At 44.0% G+C, this 23147-nt stretch overlaps 1 protein-coding gene across 1 annotated transcript in view; it reads right to left on the bottom strand.

Moving 5' to 3' along the window:
* The window catches only part of SYT10 (synaptotagmin 10), a 65487-nt gene extending 53459 nt beyond the window's left edge, over positions 1 to 12028 (bottom strand). The window contains exon 1 of the mRNA XM_061582173.1: positions 11902 to 12028. Coding sequence (XP_061438157.1) covers positions 11902 to 12028 — 127 coding nt within the window. The remainder of the gene's footprint in view (positions 1 to 11901) is intronic.
* Between the last annotated feature and the right edge of the window lie 11119 nt (positions 12029 to 23147).

Genomic DNA, 23147 nt, shown 5'->3' on the forward strand with positions numbered 1-23147 from the left:
GGCCACAATCACACCATACATTTATTCTGCTATTATTTCACTTTAAACAGTCATAGCTTCCCCCAAAGAACCCTGGGAACTGTTGTTTGTGAAGGCACTGAGAATTGTCAGGAGACTCCTATTCCTCTTATAGAGCTATAATTCTCAGAGTGGTTTAACAGTCAGTCTCTCTTCCAAGGAACTCTGAGAACTGTAGCTTTATGAGTGGCTGTAGTGACTGAACCATTCTTCTCTCCTCCAAAAGGTCTTTGGTAAGGAAAAGCAAGAAGGGTGACAATGCTTTGTGGACCCACATAAGAACAGCCTGCTGGATAAGGCCAACGGCCCATCTAATCCAGCATCCAGTGGCCAAACAGATGCCTACAGGAAGCCCACAAGCAGGACCTGAGTGCAAGAACAATCTCCTCTCCTGTGGTTACCAGCAACTGGTATTCAGAAGCACACTGCCTCTGACCATGGAGGCAGAGCATAGCCACCGTGGCTAGTAGATACTGATAGCCTTATCCTCCATTAATTTGTCTAATCCAAAGTTGGTGGCCATCGCTGCCTCTTATGGGAGTGAAATCTATAGCTAAGGAGGTTTGAGGATTCCACACTTTTAAGAGCTGTCAAAAAACATCATTGGGCAATGCATTCAGCATGGAGGTGCAGCGATGGGAAAAGCTGAACCTTGACAATGGAAATGGACTGCAAGTTGATCCCAACTTATGGCTACCCTATGAATAGGGATTTCATGGTAAGCGGTATTCAGAGGGGGTTTACCATTGCCTCCCTCTGAGGCTAGTCCTCCCAACCTGGCTAGGGCCTGCTCAGCTTGCCACAGCTACACAAGCCAGCCCCTTCCTTGTCCACAACTGCCAGCTGGGGGGCAACTGGGCTCCTTGGGACTATGCAGCTTGCCCACAGGTGGCAGGGCATGTAACCCCTGAGCCACTCCCTGTGGGGGTGATCTTTAGCTGGCCCTTTATACCCAGGAGACACGAGCAGGGATTTGAACTCACAGACTCTGGACTCCCAGCCAGGCTCTCCTCCCCACTGTGCTATACCAGCTGTAACTCTAAAAGCCACAGAGACCCTGAACAGGAAAAGATATGGCAGCCCTGCATTACAATGGGGTCTTCCAGGGGAAAAGTTATCCTCTCTTCCTAAGTGATTTTTAAATGCTTCTGGATGAGTGCTATAACGGGTGGAGAACCTCGGGCCGGCGGGGATGCAGATCTCCAGGCTTCTCCACCTGGCCCTCAGAACTCTCCCTAGGTCACACCCTCACTGGCTCTGCCTTGGACCCCAAATGATTGCGCTGGCTGGATTGTGTCTCTGAACTCTGATTATGCCTCTTGCTTCCCTGGACAGAGTGAAACATGTGAGTGTGTGCAGAAATTAGCCTACCGTACAAAGGTAAAATTTACATTAATTGCTCTGCCCACTTTTGCCCCTGGCCCTTCCCATTACTGGTATGTGGCCCTTAGAAGGTTGCCCGGAAGGGAATACGGTTCTCAAGATGAAAAAGTTTCCTCACCCTTGTGCAATAACAACCAGCTTGGAGCATCAGCATCTGGCATGAGCTAGGAGTCAACAGTTTATCCCTCCATGTACAACGGAATAATTAATGACACAATTAATGGCACAAGCAGTGTTTCTAACAAAAGAGTAGATTATATTTCATACACAGCTGAGAGAGCAAGACAAGGAGTAGGGGAAACAAGTAGAAGTAGAAAATTAAAGGGAAGGCATTATGCACAAACTTTTGATACAGGTGATCTTTGCCTCCCAAATGAACTTCTGCTCTGTACCCTGATTCAAAGCCATTATTTAAATTAACACATTACATTCCCTTTCTTCTCCCCCTTCTAGAGTTGTAGAGGGATTAAATTTCCAATTGAAGCATCAATGATAAACCAGGATTCACTCACTCACTCACTCACTCACTCTATCTAGTTTGTGTGTGTGTTTGTGTGTTTGTTTGAATAATGTCACCTAACTGCAAAAGGTTCTCTAGGTGGCTTACAGCATAAACAGCAAACATAATATGATGAAAGACAACAAATAAAAATGGTAATAGATCAAAATGCATTACTTAAAAAACAAACAGAGGAGTAAAAATAACTCTAAATCAATTTAAATCAGGAAAAGGGAGAAAAATCCATCAAGCTAAATCAGTGTTTGAACTACAACATAATTTAGGAGGGAAAAATAAAAAAGGTTCTTGCCTTCCACCAAAATAACATTGCAGCAGTCACCAGGTGGGCCTTTCTGCAGAGGACATTCCACAACTGGGGGTGAAGTTCACTGCTAAGAAGGCCCTGTCATTCATTGCCACCCACCATATCTCACTTCTCATGGGGACTGTTGATGGAAGTTTCTCAGATGACAATCTCAGATATCAGGAAGGTACTATGCCTGAGTTAGAGGATACTCACTTTCAATATATTACAACTGCCCAGACAACTGAGTTAATAGCTGGTATACAAATAATTAATAAAAACATAATTAAATAATACATTTGAAGTATGATCTGAATGGACAACTCTATTCAGTCTTGAGAGAAGGGATAGTCAACCAAGATGCAAATGAGAGCAGGTTTCTTCACAATTTCCTTCAGATTCCTTACCCTCTTTTGCTTCATTTCTTCTTCTTTTTTTTTGTAACATGTCTCCTCTAAGATCAGCCTTTCCCAACCTGGTGCCTTCCAGAAGTTGTTGGACTAGAGCTACCAACATCCCTGACCATTGGAAATGCTAGCTGGGGCTGATGACAGTTTTTGTTCATGGAGGACACCAGGTTGATGAAGTCTATAAGCTTATGAACTAGGCAATGTTTTATTTTTTACATTGTACAATAAATCAATCTGATAGAGCTAAATGAGCTGGAAGATGTGGCTTTGATGGTCAGGGCTGTACCCATTATTGCCAGTTCTTACATGGAATATGACTGGCTGTTAACCAGTGACTGTGCCATGCATCCTTCCATTTATGGAGACCTTATCACCAAGGTCTTTTTCATTCATTCATGCTCATCACTTGATGACTGCAATATCACACAATGACCTGTATGGGAAACCTTAGAGAAAACATTAGTATGTCACCTCAAAGGCAAAATTTCACTTGCTAATGTTTTGAGTTAGAAAAATAATTGTCAAATTGGGTCAAGCTGACCTTTCCTGTACCCCTTCCCTTCCAAAGCACCACTGAATGCATTTGAAAAACACTGCTTACAATTTATTCTTCTCTTGCAAGAAAAAAAAAAAGATGGGCCACTGTACAATGGTTTCGTAACATGGACTCAAGCTGTGCATGGATGGTATGTTTTTTAAAAAAAAAAAATTCAGGCCATTTTCAGAATTTTCCAACTGTTTCTCCCAGCTAAATAGGGTAGCCAACAGTTCTCTTTTCACCTCCAAACAATTGCACAGTGCTTGGAAGTACATCCCACACAAACATTATCTTTTTCAAGGGCAATAGCTGTGAAGCCACTTTTGCTTATGTCAAATGCGGGCTTAGTTCCTTTTAAAACATATTGGACATGTTGTGTCTGACATAACCTGTATTTTGAATTCTACCACCCACATCCGCATTACCACATCAAACTGTCTTTGAGAAAAGCTATGGATTGTACTACTATCAAGCAGGTAGTTCTTACATATCAGGGCTAAAGATGTTTATTTATTTGTTTGTTTATTTGTTTATGTTTAAAGATCCCAGTACTGGGATGCTCTTTGGCAGGACCCACTCCCTCTCCACTGCCTCCCTGTCAGTGTTGAGAAGGACAGAGCAAGGTAGGTCAGTGGTTGCAGCACCAAGGAGAGCTCCTAGTGAGCAGCTTGCTCCAACAAGGACTGGGAGTGAACTAAAGCCTTTGGAGATTCTGCTTCCAGTCCAGAACTCCCATGCACCTCTCGCTTGCCTGAATAAGGATATGTGTGACTTCCTTGACTTTTGCATGGCTGGAATGTAGCCTACCATACAAAGGTAAGAACCACATCCATTGGTCCACTCAATTTTGCCTCTGGCTCCACCCACCACTGGGATGTGCCCTCCTGGAAGGCTCCCCAAGCGGGATTGCAGCCCTCAAGCTGAGAAAAGGTTCACTATCCATGTCAAAAGTGCTATATATCATTATTCTCTCTCTCTCTCTCTCTCTCTCTCTCTCTCTCTCTCTCTCTCTCTCTCTCTGACACACACACAAACGAAATAAATCCATCTTTTAGCACCACTACTCAACTACATTTCACCATTTCATATAACCAAACTTCCCCATCAAAATTCACTTTTCCCTCGATATATTGCTTCACTAGGTTCCAACTTTTCAGGGTTTCTTCATGAATATTTATATGGATTCTTCATCAGTGCTGCCAATGTAACAACCTCCAGTTTCCCTCATATTCCCTAATTAACTAAAGTGCTATATCATCATCATTATCATTCTCTCATAATGCACAGTGATAGACCAGCTTGTTTGTGAGCCACTAAGATGCAATGATTTGTTAAAGGAGATCAAAATGGGATTTTTGGTTCATGAAGTGAAAAAAAATCATTTTTATAACTCATCCACATTTAGGATCTTGTAAAAGAACAAAACATTGCAGTGTGTGTGTGTGGAGTTTTGCAGCATATTTAGCATTCCTGCTGAATTGCTCCATTCTCTTAATAGATAGGTGAGCTCTTAACATTGTAAAGGAACTATGTAATCATCAAGACAAGAAAAGTGTAAATGTACTTTGGTGTTAAGGGTAACTCCTGACTAAGCACTGTAATTACTTCTGTTCAGCACACATTAGTCAGATGCTGTGAGAACATCTACTGCTGTCTCTCTGTTTTGGATGTATAAGTACTTTTGGACACTAGTATCTATTCAAGGTTTTGGAAACGGTGTTCCTTATCTAGTGTCAGTTAAACACTGAAACGTATTGGACAGGCAGCTTTTAATTAACAGGATTTGGCTCTGAGTGTAAACACCATTGACAACTGTCATCTGATAGCTCTGTCTTGAAGTGGGGAAGAACATGTGCATGTAAATAAATACAACTTCTACGATGAGAATAATTAGAAGTCCATTTGTCATTGAAATGCACACTCATGGTTTGGGTTTTAAAAATTTCTCACTGGATAAAATTGTACAGTGAGGTGTAGCTCTAGAACTTATCGCTAACTAGGTATAGTAGTGTACATAACAGATGACAGACTAGAGAAGAGAGGAATGCACATATGAAATAAATGGAGAAGGGTCATGCTAAAAAGACTCCAATTATTTAATTTCATTTTCTTGCATTTCTGTTCCAGCGTTCTTCCATTATGGAACCTAAGGCAGTGTACATGTGGTTACAAGGTGGTCATCCATTCAGGCACTGACCAGAGCCAGACCTTCTCAACTTCAGCAAGGTGGTAACCTCATGTGACTTCAGGCCACTCCTATAATGTGTTTCATTGCCACCTCCAAATATGGCAAGAAAGTTTCAGTATTGTTGAGTAATGTCTCACATACTTGCTTATACTATTTAAAGCAGCCTTCACAAACCTGATGCCCTCCAGCTGTTTTGGACCACTTGCTGGGACCGGTGGGAGTTGTAGTCCAAAACAGCTGGTGGGCATCAGGTTAGCAAAGGCTGATTTAGAGAGATGAGGTTTCCCCCTTTCCTCTCCAAAAATGAATAGTTATCTTGCCAAACTTTTAACTATCATTGATCTCTGTGAGGATGTTTGCTCATGTAAAAACATTTGTCATTTGTAAAAACATTGAGCCAAAAGTGCCTCTTCACTCTTATGATACCCTTTGCAGGTAGCCCCACTGGCTACTGTCAATGGTTCTGGAATATTATGGCATAATATTCAAAGAGGCAACGTGGGGGAAGATGAGGCCTGTAGTGAGGTCAGTTGTAACTTCATCTTCACTTTTGGTAGCAAAGCATTGATGTTTAAGAAGAAGCATGGGGGTGAAAGCAGCCATAGTTGCCATTTGTCTCCAAGTAACCCCACCTACCCTGATTCCATTAAAAAAATTAAGAATTCCCCATTTTTCTATGACGGTGGTGTCTCTGTGATGGATGCCCTTTTCTTTTCTCCTCTCTGGTACTCCCAGATACAAGGAACAAGTGAGGTGGTAATGTGGAGGAGACCTGCTTTGGACTGAGGGCAACTCCCAGAGTTGCTTCAGGGATCTACATCAGGTGTTGGGAACCTTTGGCCTTCCAGATGTTGCTGAACTACTTCTCTCATTTTCCCTGGTCATTAGCAATGCTTGCTGAAGCTGATGAGAATTGTAGTTCAGCAACAAAGGAAGGGCCAAAGGTTCCCCACACCTGCTGTACATGTAAGGTATGGGCTTTGCCTCTGACTTACTCCTCCAAAAGTAGAAAATCTTACAATCTGCAGACCAGGAAACTCCTTCCTTCCTTCCTTCCTTCCTTCCTTCCTTCCTTCCTTCCTTCCTTCCTTCCTTCCTTCCTTCCTTCCTTCCTTCCTTCCTTCCTTCCCAGATGTTTATAACTTGCCCTACATCAGTATAGATGCCCAAGCAAGGTACAGAACACAACACCTAAGGGTCTCTTGGAATATATGAAGCTGCTATATACTGAATCAGACCTTTCTAGACCATATTCACTAATAGACAAAAAAAACCCTTGCGGTTTAAGAACATAGCTATAGCCAGCAGATATTTCTTTCAAACTTTTAAAAAACAGGAAAATTGGGCAGCTAAGTGAATGCACCAGGGGAGCAATAAAAAGGCTTTGAAATTAATAAAAAATAGTTTTGACACAGATTTCTAGGATGAATAATGAAAGAAATATAATTTTCTAGGTCAGATGCTCTGTAGAAACAGTAGTTACACAGGAAAGAAGCAAAGCAAGAAGAACACCAAGAAACATACAAAAATGTAATTCTCCATATTTGGAGATGTAGTCCTGATTGCAGGTGTTGCTGCCACTCACCATATGCTCAGAGGCTCATGTTACCAAATTCTTCCAAGCTACATAGGAAGTGGATTGGATTGTGAAAGACCAACCCAAATTGTGTTAGCATTTTTACAAATTTGTAGGGCAGTATAATACCTCAGAGAGGTCAGATCTCCTGCTCTCCTGGTGCGTTCACTATAGTTGCCCAATTTCCATGCTTTTTAGATAGAAATATTTGTGGGCTATAAGTACGTTCTTAAACTGCAATGTTTTTTGCCCATTAGTGAATGTCTCTGTTTTTTAATCTAGGAGGTAGGAAATGAGATCCTGTGCAAGTTTGCTGACAGTGGATTGATCATGTGCATGCTTATTGAGTTCATTGGGATTTCTCCTCTGCAATCATGCTTAGGATAGGTGAAACTGACCACAGGAAAGGAGGAGAAGAGGGACGGAGTGAGGGCTGGAGTGGGCAGGGGAGAAGGAAGAAGGAAGAGGGGAGGGGAGGAAGAAGGGAGGAGGAGGGGGAGATTAGAGGGAAAGGAGGGGAGGGGGAGGGGATAGGGTAGAGGAGAGGAAGGAAAGAGAGGAAAGGAGAGAGGAGGAGGGGAAAGACAGGTCTGATCATTTGCATGCTTATTGAGTTCAGTGGGATTTACTCCCATGCAGTCATGCTTAGGATAAGTAAAACTGACCATGAGGGAGGAGGAGAAGGGGGAGGGGAGAGGAGAGGGAAGGAGGAAGTGGGAAGAGGGTGGAAGGAAGAGGGGGAGGGGATCGGAAGGGGTGTGGGGAGGGGGTGTGGGGGCAAAGGGAGGAAAGGAGCAAGAGAGAGGGGATAGGTGTGAGGAGAAGGGGAGGGCAGGTTTGTTCATTTGCATGCTTTTTGAGTTCAATGGGATTTACTCATGCTTAGGATAGGCGAAACTGACCTGGGGGAGGGGCAGGGAGGAAGGGGGAGGGGAGAGGGAGGGGACGAGATTGGGTGGGTGGGCGCTGGGCAGAGGGAAAGCCTCTTTCCTTTCCAAAAAGAAAGTGTTGTGAACAGTATCATTGTTTTTCAGGGTGTCCCCCATCTTTGTATTCTACAACAGGCACATGTAGCCTCCCACCCAAATTTAAACCAAAGCTGTCCCTGGCCACATCTACACCAGACCTTTATTTCACTTTAGACAGTCATGGCTTCTCCCAAAGAATCCTGGGAGGTATAGTTTGTGAAGGGCATTGCTCACCTGCCTCCTGAACACCAAGCGTTCCTGCGGATTCCTGAGAGGAGAAGGGGTGAGGTGCAAGGGGTAAGGCAGGGTGTGGTGCCAAATCTAATCTGACCCTCCTGCCACTGCTCCCACACTCCCCATGCCTCATCTCTCTCCTTCACAGGAAAAGGCAGTGACACTTGGTGTTCAGGAGGTATGTGGGAACATCACTTCAATTGCACTGTCCCACTGACCACTAAGAGACAGAGAGAAAGGATGGGATGGCACTTAGAGAAAAAGAGCTAGGCAATGCTGCAAACGTCACCCACTTTCGCCTCTGGCTAATTCCACCATTGACTCTAGCTCCACCTGCCATGAACTTTGGCTCCACCCACCATTGGCTATTGCCTCCAATTGAGTTTTCATGTGGGTCCTTCATAGAATTTCCCCCCACCCCTGCTTTATACCATTTCCCTTTGATTCAATTTAAGCAGCATCTTCTTTTAGCCTTAAGGGAGAAGGTGTTATTTAAACCACCGAAGTGTCTGTGGCCTGATGTGACCATCATCATTTCCTTGTGTGCTATCTCTGATGTTTAAAACTCCACCATTTGCTCTCCTATATTATATGTTATGCTTGGAGCTTCTGCCCAGAAGATCCACCTGGTTCCTAATCTGCCTCTTCCTTCATACCCGATGTTGAAAAGCATGCCTTAGTCTGTGTCCCCAGCTGAAATTTATTCATCATGTTTTTATCCCACCTTTCCTTCATCCATGGACCTCAGGGTAGCATATGGGGTTCTTCCCTCACCTATTTTATCCTCCCAATCTTCACAGCCTTGTGAGGCAGGGCAGTAACTGGTCCTAGATCAAGGTAGCGAACAATTTCATTTGTTAGTTGCCTAATACCAAGTGGTCTCTAGGTGACTTACAACAGATTAAAAAACACACACCACAGAGTTCCCATCATCCTTGACCATTGGCTATGGTGGCCAGGGCTAGTGAGAGCTGGAGTCCAACAACACCTGGAGGGCCAAAGCAATGCTGTATGGGGAACATAAAACTGACCTTCATATACAGGGTTATTGAAGGATGACTACGCTTGCTAAGTGTTAAATTTTGATTGCCTTTACATGGCTCCAGTGCAAAACCAGAAGACTAATTTGCAAGTACACAGGCACACTGCACACAACAACCTAGGACAAAAGAGGAGCTTGTTCACCTTCCCACTGAGCTATATCTATTATTATATCTCATGAAGCAAGCAAGGGGTGTTTTTTTTTGCTGTTGCAATTTTGGCTGATCCTTACAAGTGGAAGACTGAGATGGAGAATGTCACTGCCAAAAGTGGTAGCAGATGAGTCCCTCCACATCCAAGCACAGTGTTTTAAGCACTGCACCATTAATGACAAATGTTGCAGCACTATTCTGCATGGTCTGATCTCAGAAATCTTGTGGTTTCACAAATAAAGAGCTGAAATGGCACACAGGTCCACAATGAAATGATCTTGACTGGTGGTGGCGGCTTCTAGTATTGCCAGAGTGCTGTACGCATGCTTATTTATTAGCATATACCATAGACCTTTCACTGCTCCTCCTCCTCCAATATGTGCTCCAAATTTTCCTTAACAGATTCATGAAACGGAACCTCCATGTTCAGAGGCAGTACACTTCTTGTACAAGGGATGTTGGGGAAACATACAATGTCAATACAAAGCCCATCCTCTGCTGAGGAACATAGGAAGCTGCCTTATACAAAGTAAAACTATTTGTGCATCTCTTGTCTACTCTCGCTGGCAACAGCTCTCCAGGGTAACAAGCAGATGTTTCTCAAATCATCTGCTACTTGTCCTGAGAAAATAATAATAATAGCAAAAATAATAATCTGGAGATGCTAGGGATTGAACCCTGGAACCTTTTGCATGCGAAGCGTGTGCTGGATCATTGACCTATGATCCCTTCCCTTGTGAGCTAGGGAGGCACCTGGTTGGTCAGTGCTGGGAAAGAAAATGTTGGACTAGATGGATCATGACACAAATAATCCACAGATAAGCCTTATATTCTCATGTTGTTTCTTTAAAAAAACCTCACCGAGTTCCTTCTTCGGGAAAGGCACAAGTCATTTCCCCCCACATACACAGAGAAATGTCCTTGCTCTGTATCCATCTCCCAGGCAAATCTCTCTCTTCCTGTAGCAACAGGTGCTTCCAAACTCCTCTCATTCCTGCCACCTGTTGCCCTGCTCACCAGCAATTGAAGCGGTATGTCAATTTCAACAAGGACAAGGATGTCAGGAGGGTGGGAGGGAAGGGAGACATGTCCCATAATGTATGCTTGAGATATATCTGTACAACCTTCAGCAGAGTTTTAAAAGAAAAGGTGAGATAATCCTCCTCATCTCTCGGCAACCGGAGAAGAACTGGCTCCCCCCAGCCCTCCATTTTCCTTTTACAGAATGAAAAATAAAGTTAAAAGAAAAAAAAGTGAGATTCTCTTTTAAAATCTCTAGCGATTGTCTTTCGAGTTCTGTTAGCAAGGGATGGATGGAAGGAAGGCAGAGAGAAGGTCTTGGGTAGATTACAAATACCTGCAATTCTTCATGCCTTTCTGCTACCTTGTCCAAGATACCTGGAGTGAGTTTGAAGCAAAGTGGGTGGGTACCTAATTTCAACCCAAGACATAGTCCCAGATCAAGTGCAGGTGGAGTCCCAAGGTTCAGCCATGCAACAAGTGAAGCAGCTCTGAGTAGTGCTCCCCGCAGGACATGCAGAATGCATTCCTCTCATCACAGCCACTCTTAGGGTGTTACCATCTCCCCTCCCTTTCTACAGGCTCTGTGCCTTTAGAGAGCTGTGTGGCAAACCAAAATTCAAGCAAGTGCAACTTTCTCTATCACTATGGGGGGAGCTGTACTGGTTGCATTTCTGCCTGCCGCACAGCTGTTAAAAACCACAGAATTTCTATGGAGGAAAAGATACGTACTCACTTATAAGGGAGCAGGGCTTTTAGGCAGGTTTGACTCTCTCTTTAATGGCATCAACCACTGGTTCATTATTTTAATCTCACTGCTAGAACCAGATCCTTCTCCACTTTTCTTTTCAAACATAAGGCAAAAGAAATGAATAACGGGGAGAAAAAATGACAGAGATAAAAGGTGACCCCCCCATATATTAGTACAAGACTTCCCCCCCCTTTTGGGAGAAGGGAGAATGAGGCATACGAATAAATATTTGTAGCAGCAGAATCTAATCAAGTCCTTAAAAAAATCGATTCTCCTAACCCCCCCCCAAAAAAAATCTTTACCATGTCAGTGGTAACTTGGCCCTTTACAAACACTTTCCGTACCATTTGTGTTCTCGGAGATCCCAGATCGGCCTGGATCCCTCCGATAGTTCTCCCCGGGCACTACACGGTCAGTTTCAAACGAGCATCTAGCTAGCCAGCCAGCCAGCCACAACAATCGTCTTTTTGTTTAGTCTCGCACGAGTCCCTTGCAGAAACAAGAGGCGCGATTGCAACTGCCCGGTTGAAATTTAGACCAGGAAGGCAACGGAAGAAAAAAAGTAGAAGGGGGGGGGAGAGAAAGTTCAACTTTCCAAACGCCCACTCAAACCCGCTGCCGTGGCTCCCATTAGTGGAAGGAAGCGTATGCCTCTCCTCCCCCCTCCCCAAACCATCGCCACCGCCGCACGCCTCTCTGTTCCAGCCCTCTCTCCTTTCTTGAGAAGCGAGGCAGAGGATCAACAGCAGACGCACCCGAGGGGAAGCGGCAGCGGCCGAGGAGGGCAGAGCACGCCGCCGAGGGAGAGCTGGACTCTACCTGCGCGGCTTATACCTTGGTTGGTGGTCTCCAGCGGGAAGATGCCCGAGCATTTCTCCAACTCCACTTGCCCTCCCAGGCACAGCTCGGAGATGATCTGCAAAGCCTTGTGGCACAAGCTCCCCATCCCGTCCTCCTTGTGGAAACTCATCCTTCCTTTCCCCTCCCTTCCTCTTGTTCTTCCGTGCGTTCGTGTATTTTTTTTCTCCCGTCTCTCCTGCTCTGGTCTCTTCCCTCTCGATCTAAACCATGGCTCTCCCTGCCAAAGGATGCCTCACGCGCCACCTTCTTCTTCCTGGATGGTCATCAGCGGTGTTTTGTTGAGAAGCATCCAAAAAGAGAGAGAGAGAGAAAGGGGGGGGGGAGGTACCAGCTCTCAAGGCATCAGCGAAAAGAGGAGGAGGGCTAAGGGGGAGAGATGATGCGTGTACGCTGGAGAGGGAAGAACAGTCCAAAGGACACGTTGCAAGTGAGCCAAGAGTCACCATCAGGAGAACAAGGGTGGCTCATTGGGATTGGGGTGGGGGAAGAAGGAAGGAGGGTTTTTTATATAAAAAAGAAGGAGGGGGGAATCACACTTAGCAACGCCTTTTGCGCTTCGTGGACCTCGGCAGGCTTCTGGTCCAATGGCAGGTGATTGGGACAGGAGCCAGAGGTGGCGATCTCTGCGCGGTTGGGGCTTTGGCGGCGGGGAGGCTCCTCTGCTGTCGCTTGAGTTTAGGGGATGGGGCTAATGGAAGGGAGGAGGAAGGGAGGGAGGGGCCGCAGAATAGGGGGAGGGGTGCCTGTGCGCGCGGGGAAGTGCCTCGATGTTTCCCGCGAAGAGGAGCGGGCGCTTCTGCTCAGTCTCTAGAGGGCATGAGGACCTCGGGAGCCTTTATGTCCAACTCCACAGCGGCGTGGAGGGTTTGGGGGTGGGGGATAGAGCTCTGTCTGGGGATTGGTCGCTGTGTGTGTTTGTGTGTGTGTATAAGAAAGACAGAGAGAGGGTGTCTGTGCCTTTAGGAACTAGGGGGAAATTCAACAGGTGCTGTGAAAAGGGGGGGATGGAATTGACTGGTGGTTACAGCATATTACGGACGGGCTTGTGGGAGAGTTAGAATAAAGTAGCTTGTGAAGAAGATCACTAACAATTAACAGAATTTGGAGTTGTAAGTTATGCAGCTGAATCATAGTTAGTATGTATATTATTTATTTATTTATTTGATTAGATTTATATCCTGCCCTTCCTCCCAATAGGAACCCAGGGCACCAAATATCTATCTATCGATCGATCGATCGATCCATAGATAGATAGATCCATAGACAGACAGATAGATGGATAGATCCATAGACAGACAGATAGATGGATAGATCCATAGACAGACAGATAGATGGATAGATCCATAGACAGACAGATAGATAGATAGATCCATAGACAGATAGATAGACAGACAGATAGATAGATCCATAGATTGATTGATCCATAGACAAATTAGAGCAGTTCACAGAGCTTCTACACAGGATGACTGTCCCCAGTCTGGTCCCCTCCATTTTTGGCTACAGCTCCCATCAGTCCCATCCAGTACAGACAATGGTCAAGGGTGATGGGAGTTGTAGTCCAACAACATCTGGAGGGTACTATGTTGGGGAAAACTGACAGAGGAGATAGCTGTGATTTTTTCCCTCCTCTTGTCATAACACTGGAACTCAAGGTTACCCAATGAGGCTATTACTCTGCTGGGATTAGGCTGAATATGTAAAGGCTCAAAGTGTGGATGGGGCAGAGACACTCACAAGCCCCACCCTGACATCCTTACCTGCATTGAACTCCACCCCTCAGTCTTTTAGGAAATTTCTGCTCACATGCACTTGAATACTCCTCTGCACAATCCTTCCCTGATCAACAGAGTCACAGTATGGGACTGAGTCCATGAGGCAATGTGCATAACTGAGGATGTGAATCCCTGTCCGTGGAGACAGGGTCTGCCTGTTCAGGCAAACTCCTGAGCATACTTCTAGGAGGTTCAGGATGGATAGAAGGTAGGACTTCTTCAGGCAGCATAAAATTAAATTATGGCCGGCAGTACCACAGGTGATGCTGATGACTTTGTTGTTGTTTTAATTAATCATTAGACAACTTCACAAAGATGGGTCCTTCACCCATGATAGCTAAAAAGAATCTTAATGACAGTGTGGCTCTGATGATCAGAGGCTGAGGACAAACCACAGGGGAAGGTCATGACCTGCATGTCTGGCTTGCGACCAATCAGAGGCATTTGTCTGTATGCTATTGGGAAATAAATGCCAGACTAGATGGACTTTGGGTGGTCCAGCAAGGCAATTCTTATGTACTTGTTATCTTTTTTCCCTAGTCAAACAGCTGTTGAAGTCACAGAAGCACCCCGAAATTACACTTTTGGATACTTGGGTTCAACCCTAGGCTATGTGAAATCTTAAGTAGAGTGTGTATTGACTTGGAGAGTCAAGACTGTAATTACGCGCCAAGTAATGTGAGGGTGTATTTTCCCGCACTATCAAATAACCATAGGGAACCTCCTCACTTGATGAGGAGAAAGGACAGACGACATGGCTTTGAAGCTGTTTTCTACCAGTAACTGACATTCAGAGGCATACTGAACTTGGATGTTTAATGTAGCCACCATGTCTAATAGCCACTGACAAGTAGGATCTGCAACAAAATGTTGTGGTGGAGTGCTCCAGTTGAAGATGCCAGCCAGCCAGCCAGCCAGCTCCAGTTCCAACTCCTTTCCAGAATACTCGATTCCACTCCCTGGTTTTCCATCCACGTCCCTCAACTGTCATTCTATGGCTATCAAGCATATTCAGTCCTCATTGGGCTATTTTTGAGGGTTTCTCATGAGAGCCAGTGTGGCGTAGTGGTTAAGGTGTTGGACTATGACCTGGGAGACCTGACACAGCCTGAGTGGCCATCCGGCAACGCATCAAAGACACAGATTTCCAACACCATTTGATGCTTGTAAGAAAACATTGGTACAATCCTAGATGTTTTTCTCCCATGCCCTATTTGGAGGATTTGACACTCCCTAAGTATCGAAGGGCTTTCACTCTGGTGAGAACGAATACTCTCCCCTCTGTCCTGTTGGAAGGCAAGTTCAACAAAGTCCCATACAGTCAAAGAATTTGCCCCTGTGGCGAAGGTGAAACTCAATCCAACGTGCACGTTTTATTGAGATGCCCTTTTTATTGTGATTTAAGGCAACAGCTAATTTCCCCTATTTTAATTTCCTTCCCAGGTAGACCAGAATCCTTTTATGTTGATTATTTATTGGGAGATTACTCCCCACAAGTTACATATAAAGTCACCAAATATATTGCGGCTTCTATTTCTTGTAGAAAAGTACAGGTCAAATCCTTGTTAAAATCTTGATTGGATGTACTAATTCCAAATTGTAATACATTTTATCTGTTTTTATTCTTTGTATTTTCTGTATCTGGTCTATGACTGAAATAAATTATTGATTGATTGATTGATTGACCTGGGAGACCAGGGTTCGAATCCCCACACAGCCATGAAGCTCACTGGGTGACCTTGGGCCGGTCACTGCCTCTCTGCCTCAGAGGAAGGCAATGGTAAATCCCCTCTGAATACCGCTTACCATGAAAATCCTATTTGTAGGGTTGCCATAAGTCAGGACCGCCTTGAAGGCAGTCCATTTCCATTTTCTCTTGTCCTTTAGAAAAATTTTTTTTGGAGGAGGTTACCTTCTGCCAAATTTGGGGTTGCCACAATCCATTTTGGCTGCATAAAGATCCACACTCAAAGAATGAGTTTGCTATTCGTATATAGGATATATTTAGCCTTCGTGAATACCCTTTTAAAGATATCTAATCTGATGTTGATCACCACCTCTCAGAGCAGCGCATTCAAAAAATGAATTATGCATTGCCTGGATACAAATGAATTATGTATTTTTTTTCTTTTTGACTTGAATCTGCTGCCCATAAGTTTCATTGGATGGCCCAAGTTTTGGAATTATGAGGAAGGAATAAAAACAAGCAAACTTCCCTGTGTTTCCTTTCTCCAGATGAAGCATAACCAAATAAGCCTCTTCTTAAACCCAATATAGCATTTTCTACTTTAATGGAAATTTATTTTTCTTCATGGTTTCTCTAGGGTGTTATTTTAATGCTCCTAAACTATTTCAGTCTTGAATGTTGAGGGCAGGCAGCAATCTGAAATGAAAAGTACATCATTTGACACATAACTTCCCAGGTGTCAACCCCTGCACCTATTTTGAATGTCAGAGCTAATCCACTTAAAGTAAACGCTTTGCAACATGTTCTGAATTTTTTTTCTTCACCACTGAGCAATCATAGGATCTTAAAAAAAAAAAAGATTAAACTTGGTGGATGCAGACTTCCCCAGCGATTTAAAGGAAATTATTTGTTGATTTCTTTGATAATGAATTGATTTTCCATGTGGAATTAAAGGTTTAGATTACCATGCTGTGATTGTCCTTTAGCCCAATGTAGAGTTGGCTCTCATTTCACACACCCCACTGAATGAAGTGCTAAGCCTCCTAATGATTTTGAATGAACCTCAACTGTGTCCACTGTTGTTAATTTCATGGACCATCCCTGTGTTTAAAATGACACAAACCAGTACAGAACAATTCACCCTGTGAATCATGATAAACAGCTCTAGGGGATTCTTACAGATAATGGCACACTACTGAGATCAATTGTCAATTTCTTTTACTGACTAGTAATTTTGCATCCATGCTGAAGAGAGGATGTTTTAAGTGTTGGGGTGGAAGTATCCCCAAATTGCTGGGAAACTTGAAAGTCTTCTTGAAGCTTTGCATCCAGTGGTACTAAAAATAGTAGACAGAGCAGGGAGGTTGCACATATGAAGCTGCCTTATAATGAATCAGTCCATTGGTATGCTTCAATTGATCACTGTGACTTGCATCAGCTTTCCAGGCCTTAAACACCTTGGGGACCAGGTTACCGGAGAAAGCACTATCTCCTGTACAGACCTGCCTGGTCACTGTGATCATCATTTATTTTTATTTATTTATTTATTGTACTTTTAGACCGCCCTATAGCAACAAGCTCTCAGGGCGGTGTACAACAGAATAATCATCAGAGGCCTTCCTGGTTGTGCTGCTGCCTTCATATGCCTATTTGGGAACAAGCAGGAAGAAAGCCTTTTCCATTGTGGTGCCCACACTCTGGAATGGCTCCCCCCCCCGGAAATAAACAATGCACTGACTTGAAGCATGCTACACACTTTCCTGTTCCCCATGACCTTTGCTGGTTTTTGATGCTAGCCACTGTAGGATTTTAAGTATTCCTACAGACTGCTAGATTAGACTTGGTCTTAAATTGAATTTGTATTTTCTATATCACAGCTGGTATAGCACAGTGGGGAGGAGAGCCAGGCTGGGAGTCCAGAGTCTGTGAGTTCAAATCCTTGCTCATGTCTCCGGGGTGTAAAGGGCCAGCTAAAGATCACCCCACAGTGAGTGCCTCAGGGGTTACATGCCGTGCCACCTGTGCAGCTGTGGGCAAGCTGCATAGTCCCATGGAGCCCAGTTGCCCCCCAGCTGGCAGGTGCGGACAAGGAAGGGGCTGGCTTGTGCAGCTGTGGCAAGCTGAGAAGGCCCTAGCCAGGTTGGGAGGACTAGCCTCAGAGGGAGGCAATGGTAAACCTCCTCTGAATACCGCTTACCATGAAAACCCTATTCATAGGGTAGCCATAAGTTGGGATCGACTTGAAGGTAGTTCATTTCCATTTTTCCATGTTATGATACTGCTGTGCATTGCCTTGAAATACCTGCATAGCAGGCAGTACAAAAATCATAGAATCATAGAATAGTAGAGTCAGAAGGGGTCTATAAGGCCATTGAGGCCAACCCCCTGCTCAATGCAGGAATCCAGTTCAACAAATACCCAACCGGTGGATGTCCAGCTGCCTCTTGAATGCCTCCATTAATTATTTAATTTATTAAATATCTTAATAAATATGCAAGGACCAATCTCTCCCTTGGCCCTGCTGTCTGAGATCCTTTAACTGGAGATGTCAGGAACTGAACCTGGGCTTTCTTTTTCGTTTTCATGTGAACCATGTGCTTTCTGTATCATTGTGTGATGGTTTGGATTAGATTAGGAAGGAAAGCTATCTTATACTGAGTCAGATTTTTGGTCCATCTAGCTCAGTATTGTCAACTATGTTGACTGGCAGCAGTGTGCCAGAGTTTCAGACAGGGGTCTCTCTCAGCCCTGCCTGAAGACCTTTTGCATGCAAAGCATATGCCCTGCCATTGAACTGCAGTCCTTTTCCAAGGGATCCATTGGCTCCTTTGCAATCCTACAGTTTTGTGAAATACTATGTTCTCTCTTGTGTCTATGCTTTCCCAGAAAATGGTATCTAATCGTGTATTTTTTTTAAAAAAAAACATGCTATTTGGCTACTTCCTTTTTCAGAATCATCTGCTTCTATAGGCTAAATACACCATTTGCCAACTGCTGAAACTCCTAGCAGAATGAGTTAGGTCAAGGAAGTAAGTGGTTTAACTCTCAGCTAAATGTAAAATGTGTACCAATGTCATCATTATATTGTAAGCTAGCCCAATGGGTTTTATTATATTATTTATATCCATATATGATTACGTTTATATCCTACCTTTCTTCCAAAGAACTCAAGATGGTGTGAAATGTTGCCTTCCTCCCCATTGTAGCCTCACAACAACTCTGTGAGTTAGGTTAGGCTGAGAGATGGTGACTGGTCCAAGGTCACCCAGTGAGCTTGATGGGTGAGTGGGGATTTGAACCCTGATCTCCCAGCTTTTAGTCCAACACTCTAGCCACTACACTACAATTTTGTGGAATCCAGGGGTGCTTCAATGTGAAGTCACGGAGGACAAATGGCCTGGAAAGAATATTTCCTTACCACCTTTCTTTGCATTGTATAGTCATAGAGGGATCCTGTGTGTAGGCCACACTCTTACTTCACAGTGGATGACAATGAATCCTGACAATGCTGTTGGCAGGGCCTCAGTTCAATGGTAGAGCATCTGCCTTGCATGCAGAAGATCCTAGGCTGAATCCTTGGCATCTGCAGGTAGGTCTGGGAGAGACTCTTGCTGGAAACCTTGGAGAGCCCCTGCCAGTCAGTGTAAATAATATTGAGCTAGATGGACCAATGGTCTAACTCAGTATATAAGGCAACTTCCCTTAATCTTCCAAGATCCAGGACAGACAAAGACAGTACTTCTTCACACAGTGCATAGTTAAACTATGGAACTCGCTCCAACAAGAGGCAGTCATGGCCACCAACTTGGATGGATTTAAAAGAGGATAAAGCTATCAGTGATTACTAGCCATTATGGCTATGCTCTGCCTCCATAGTTGGAGGCAGTATGCTTCCAAATACCAGTTGGATCTGGTCCTGCTTGCAGGCTTCCCACAGGCATCTGGTTGGCCACTGTGAGAACAGGATGCTGGATTGGATGGGCCACTGGCCTGATAGAGCAGGCTCTTCTTATGTTCTTAAATGGTACACTGGTGGATGAATGGAGAACCGTCTCACATCTTCTGGGTGCTTAAATTCTTTCAAAAAGTACTGGGCTAGATGCGCATCAATCTGATCTTGTAAGGCATTTCTTCGGTTCCTAAGCAAGAGTGGGTAGAGTAGGTATGGGCAGCCAGTGACCCTCTAGATGTTGTTGGATTTCAGCTCCCATCAGCCCCAGCCAGCATGGCCCAGGGTCAGGGATAATTGGAGATGTAGTACAACATCAGCTGGTGGGCCACAGGGTCCTCATCCTTGGCATACAGATTAATTTGCCACCGTGGGCTCCTGCTTGCCGCCCTGGGCTCCTGCTGGGAGGAAGGTTGGGATATAAATAAATAAATAAATAAATAAATAAATAAAATTGGTGTAGTGGTTAGAGTGTTGGACTATGACCTGGGAGACCAGGGTTCAAATCCCCAGCAGCCATGAAGCTCACTGGTGACCTTGGGCCAGTCACTGCTTCTCAGCCTCAGAGGAAGGCAATGGTAAAACCACATCTGAATACCGCTTACCATGAAAATCCTATTCATTGGGTCGCCATAAGTTGGGATCGACTTGAAGGCAGTCCGTTTCCATTTCATGCTATAAGAGATACTATGTATGCAGTATTTATTTATTGCACCCTCCTCTTTTAATAGCACCAATTCTCAAGAGAAGTAAAAATTAAACTAAAATATAGTCAATAGAAAATAAAATGAATTTAAACATTCATAACAATTAATGTCTCATCACAAGTGCCACCCCCAAACCCCTAATAAGTCCAATCTTTCATCTTTCTTCATCTTTCTTCACAGGGAAGGTGCTCTTGATCATTTCTTCACCCTTTCCTAGATCTTTTCAAGCTCTATACTACACTTTTGGAGATGTGGTAACAAAAAAATGTTTGCAGTTTTCCAAATGTGGCTCCACCATAGATTTGTACAATGGCAATAGGATTCTGATAGTTCTACTTTTGATCCCTTTCTGGGTTCCGGTTCCGGATGACGGCGTCAGGTGAGCTTTTCGTCTCGTCATTAGCTTTTGCCAGTTTTATTTTTCTAAACAACTATTTCACCCTGGCTGAAGTTGAGAAACCTCATGATATCTCAATGTCTTTTAACTCCTAACTTATTAATTTATCAACTTAACTGGTTGAAGAAACGTGTGGGGTTAAGTGTTAATTAATTGGCGTCTTTGAAACTTTACACACCATCAGATAGCAGACAGCAAGGAGCTACATTCTAATCCTTTATACTTTATACTTCATCGGGAAATTACAGCCAGATAATGGTACTAACAAGGAAAGAGAGAAAAGCTCTCGGATTCCCCCCTCTTCTTGAAAGCCTGCCAGGAAAGGAAAAGAAAAAGAAGAAACAGGAAAAGGTTCAGGAGAAATCATCCCCAAGGCTGGCTGAAAACCCAATTAAAGAAATAAGAGAACAGCAAAAAATTATGAACTTTTTCCCAAACAAGCCACAGTACTGTACTGAATGGGATAGCTGGCAGGCTGCAGCCACTCCTTCGGACTGGTCTCTTCCCCTTAAGGGCTTTCCCTATAGCTCATGGAGGGAACCATTTGCTGTGAACCTGGCTGATGAAATAGAGTTGGCTGAAAGCCAGAATTTAACAAATGTAACTTCTCCAAAAGGGGCCAGGTATGTAACGTCTACAAATGTTTGCGAACAGCCCCCTGATAATTCCTTACAGGAGGCCACTGACGTGTCACACATCTCTTCCACAAACCAGAGCGCCTGTATATCTCATCACAAGGGGGTGGGCTTTCCCCCCGGATGGCCTCTAGATCATGTTGACAACCCCTCTTTGAAAGACGATCTTCCCGGACAAGGCCCGTCCCTACGAGATTGGATGCTTATGCTGACATCAGATTTGAAGCATGTTAAAACATATTTAAATGAATGCAATTCACTGTTGATAACCTTAGTCACTTTGCAATGAAAATTTTATCCACCTCATTTGACTGCTGTGCAAGCTCAACCGGTAAACCCCGTTGTTCCTGTAGAGCTACCCCGCCAAAAGTCTGTTCGGTCTAAAAAAAGGCGAACGGTGCCTTCTATAAAAAAGAGCAAAAATATAAAGTCATATAAAACACCAAGGAGAAATAGGATGAACTTTAAAAAACTTTTCAGCCTGTTGAATAATCTCACAGAAGAGGTTCAAACAAGGTCAAGATTGACACTGGACAAACATCTCCCCAAGGACTGCCCTTTGGTCCCCATGGAAAGAGGACCTGACCCCCCTCTCTGCTGCCAATTATAAAAGAATTAAGTACTGACCCTACCCAGAGTCAATCTCGTTTTATTCCCCACCAGGACCCTTGGCAAGAAGTATTAGAGGGCAGACAGACAAAACAGAATACAGAGCCATCAGTATTAACGCCTCGATGGAATCTTGTTCTGAACAGACGCAAATTGGTCTTTGGAAATTACCCTAAGCCCTGGGGTTATACTTCGCCAGATAATAGAAGACGTCATTTTATAGACATTATAAGTAAACTGACGATATTCCCCATAAAAACAAAAGATATCACGCAGATAGAATACTTCTATTATAATGATACTAGGGCTAGGGCGGTGGTCACTTTTATTTCTGAAGAGGTAGCTAATCAAATTTGGCTTAGAAATGAATTATTGACTAAGGCAGATATAGTAACTTCAAGATTCTTTGAAAATCTAGCACCTCCAATGGGATTAACTGCTCACCTCTACTTACCCCAAAGAAGAATGTATCCTCCGGCCTGGACTAACCTTAGCCTGTTGATTGACCTGGATTGTCGGGATCAAGCTGGAGGAAAGGAAGAAACCATCAAAGCTCCGGAAAGTGGGGCCCAGAGTAAGGAATTGGGGGCTTGCACCTGCACTTCGAACAATGACTCCTGGATGACAGTACCGCTGAATTTTAATGGGATAACTAATTTGAATTACCCAGAGGTAGTATCCGGGGAAGGAGAAACAGCCAGTGTTCTATCCCTGGACCTCGAACAAATATCAACTCATGAGGAAATCCATCGGGAAGGGTGGTTAGATCTTAAGGTGAGAGAGGAACAAGCTTTACTTCAGTCATTCAGTCATCTGCCTGCAAACGAACGGGATGGTATTTTATATAGACTTGTCCAACTCACTCTGCGTTTATCTGCTATCCATGAACAGACAAAAGGGGATCTGCTCACTCCTTTACAAGGAAGTCTCGAGGTGACGAACGAGTTGGAAGAACAAATCCCCAAGGAAAAAACCACAAATCCATCGCAAACAGGGACACCTCCACAACCACAATCACATCGCGCCAGTTACCCCCTTATGCAGCCTTCTACTGTTTGAACAAAGGATGGTAGTAACTGCTTAACTACAATGGCGGACGCATTCAATTCAGAATGACACGCTACGATTCTCTCCTGGAACATAATGGGATGGACTAACAAATTTAAAGAGGCAGATCTAACCCCTTTTCTGTCAAATTTTAAAATTATATGTCTCCAGGAAACTTGGGCGACACCAGACTTACCTGTGTTTTTAAATGGATTCCGAGCTTTTACTCTCCCCGCGATTAAATACAACGCTAAAGGCAGAGGTAGCGGAGGCCTCTGCATTTTTATTTTCTCAGATTTATTAGTAGATGTTCAAGCCCTGGATCCAAATTGTGCACATTATGTTCAAGGTGTGAGGATAACAGGTCCCTTTACTGGTGCTTTAATCATTGTTAACGTTTA

The sequence above is a fragment of the Rhineura floridana genome, chromosome 8 (genome assembly GCF_030035675.1).
Source record: "Rhineura floridana isolate rRhiFlo1 chromosome 8, rRhiFlo1.hap2, whole genome shotgun sequence".
NCBI lineage: Eukaryota > Metazoa > Chordata > Lepidosauria > Squamata > Rhineuridae > Rhineura > Rhineura floridana.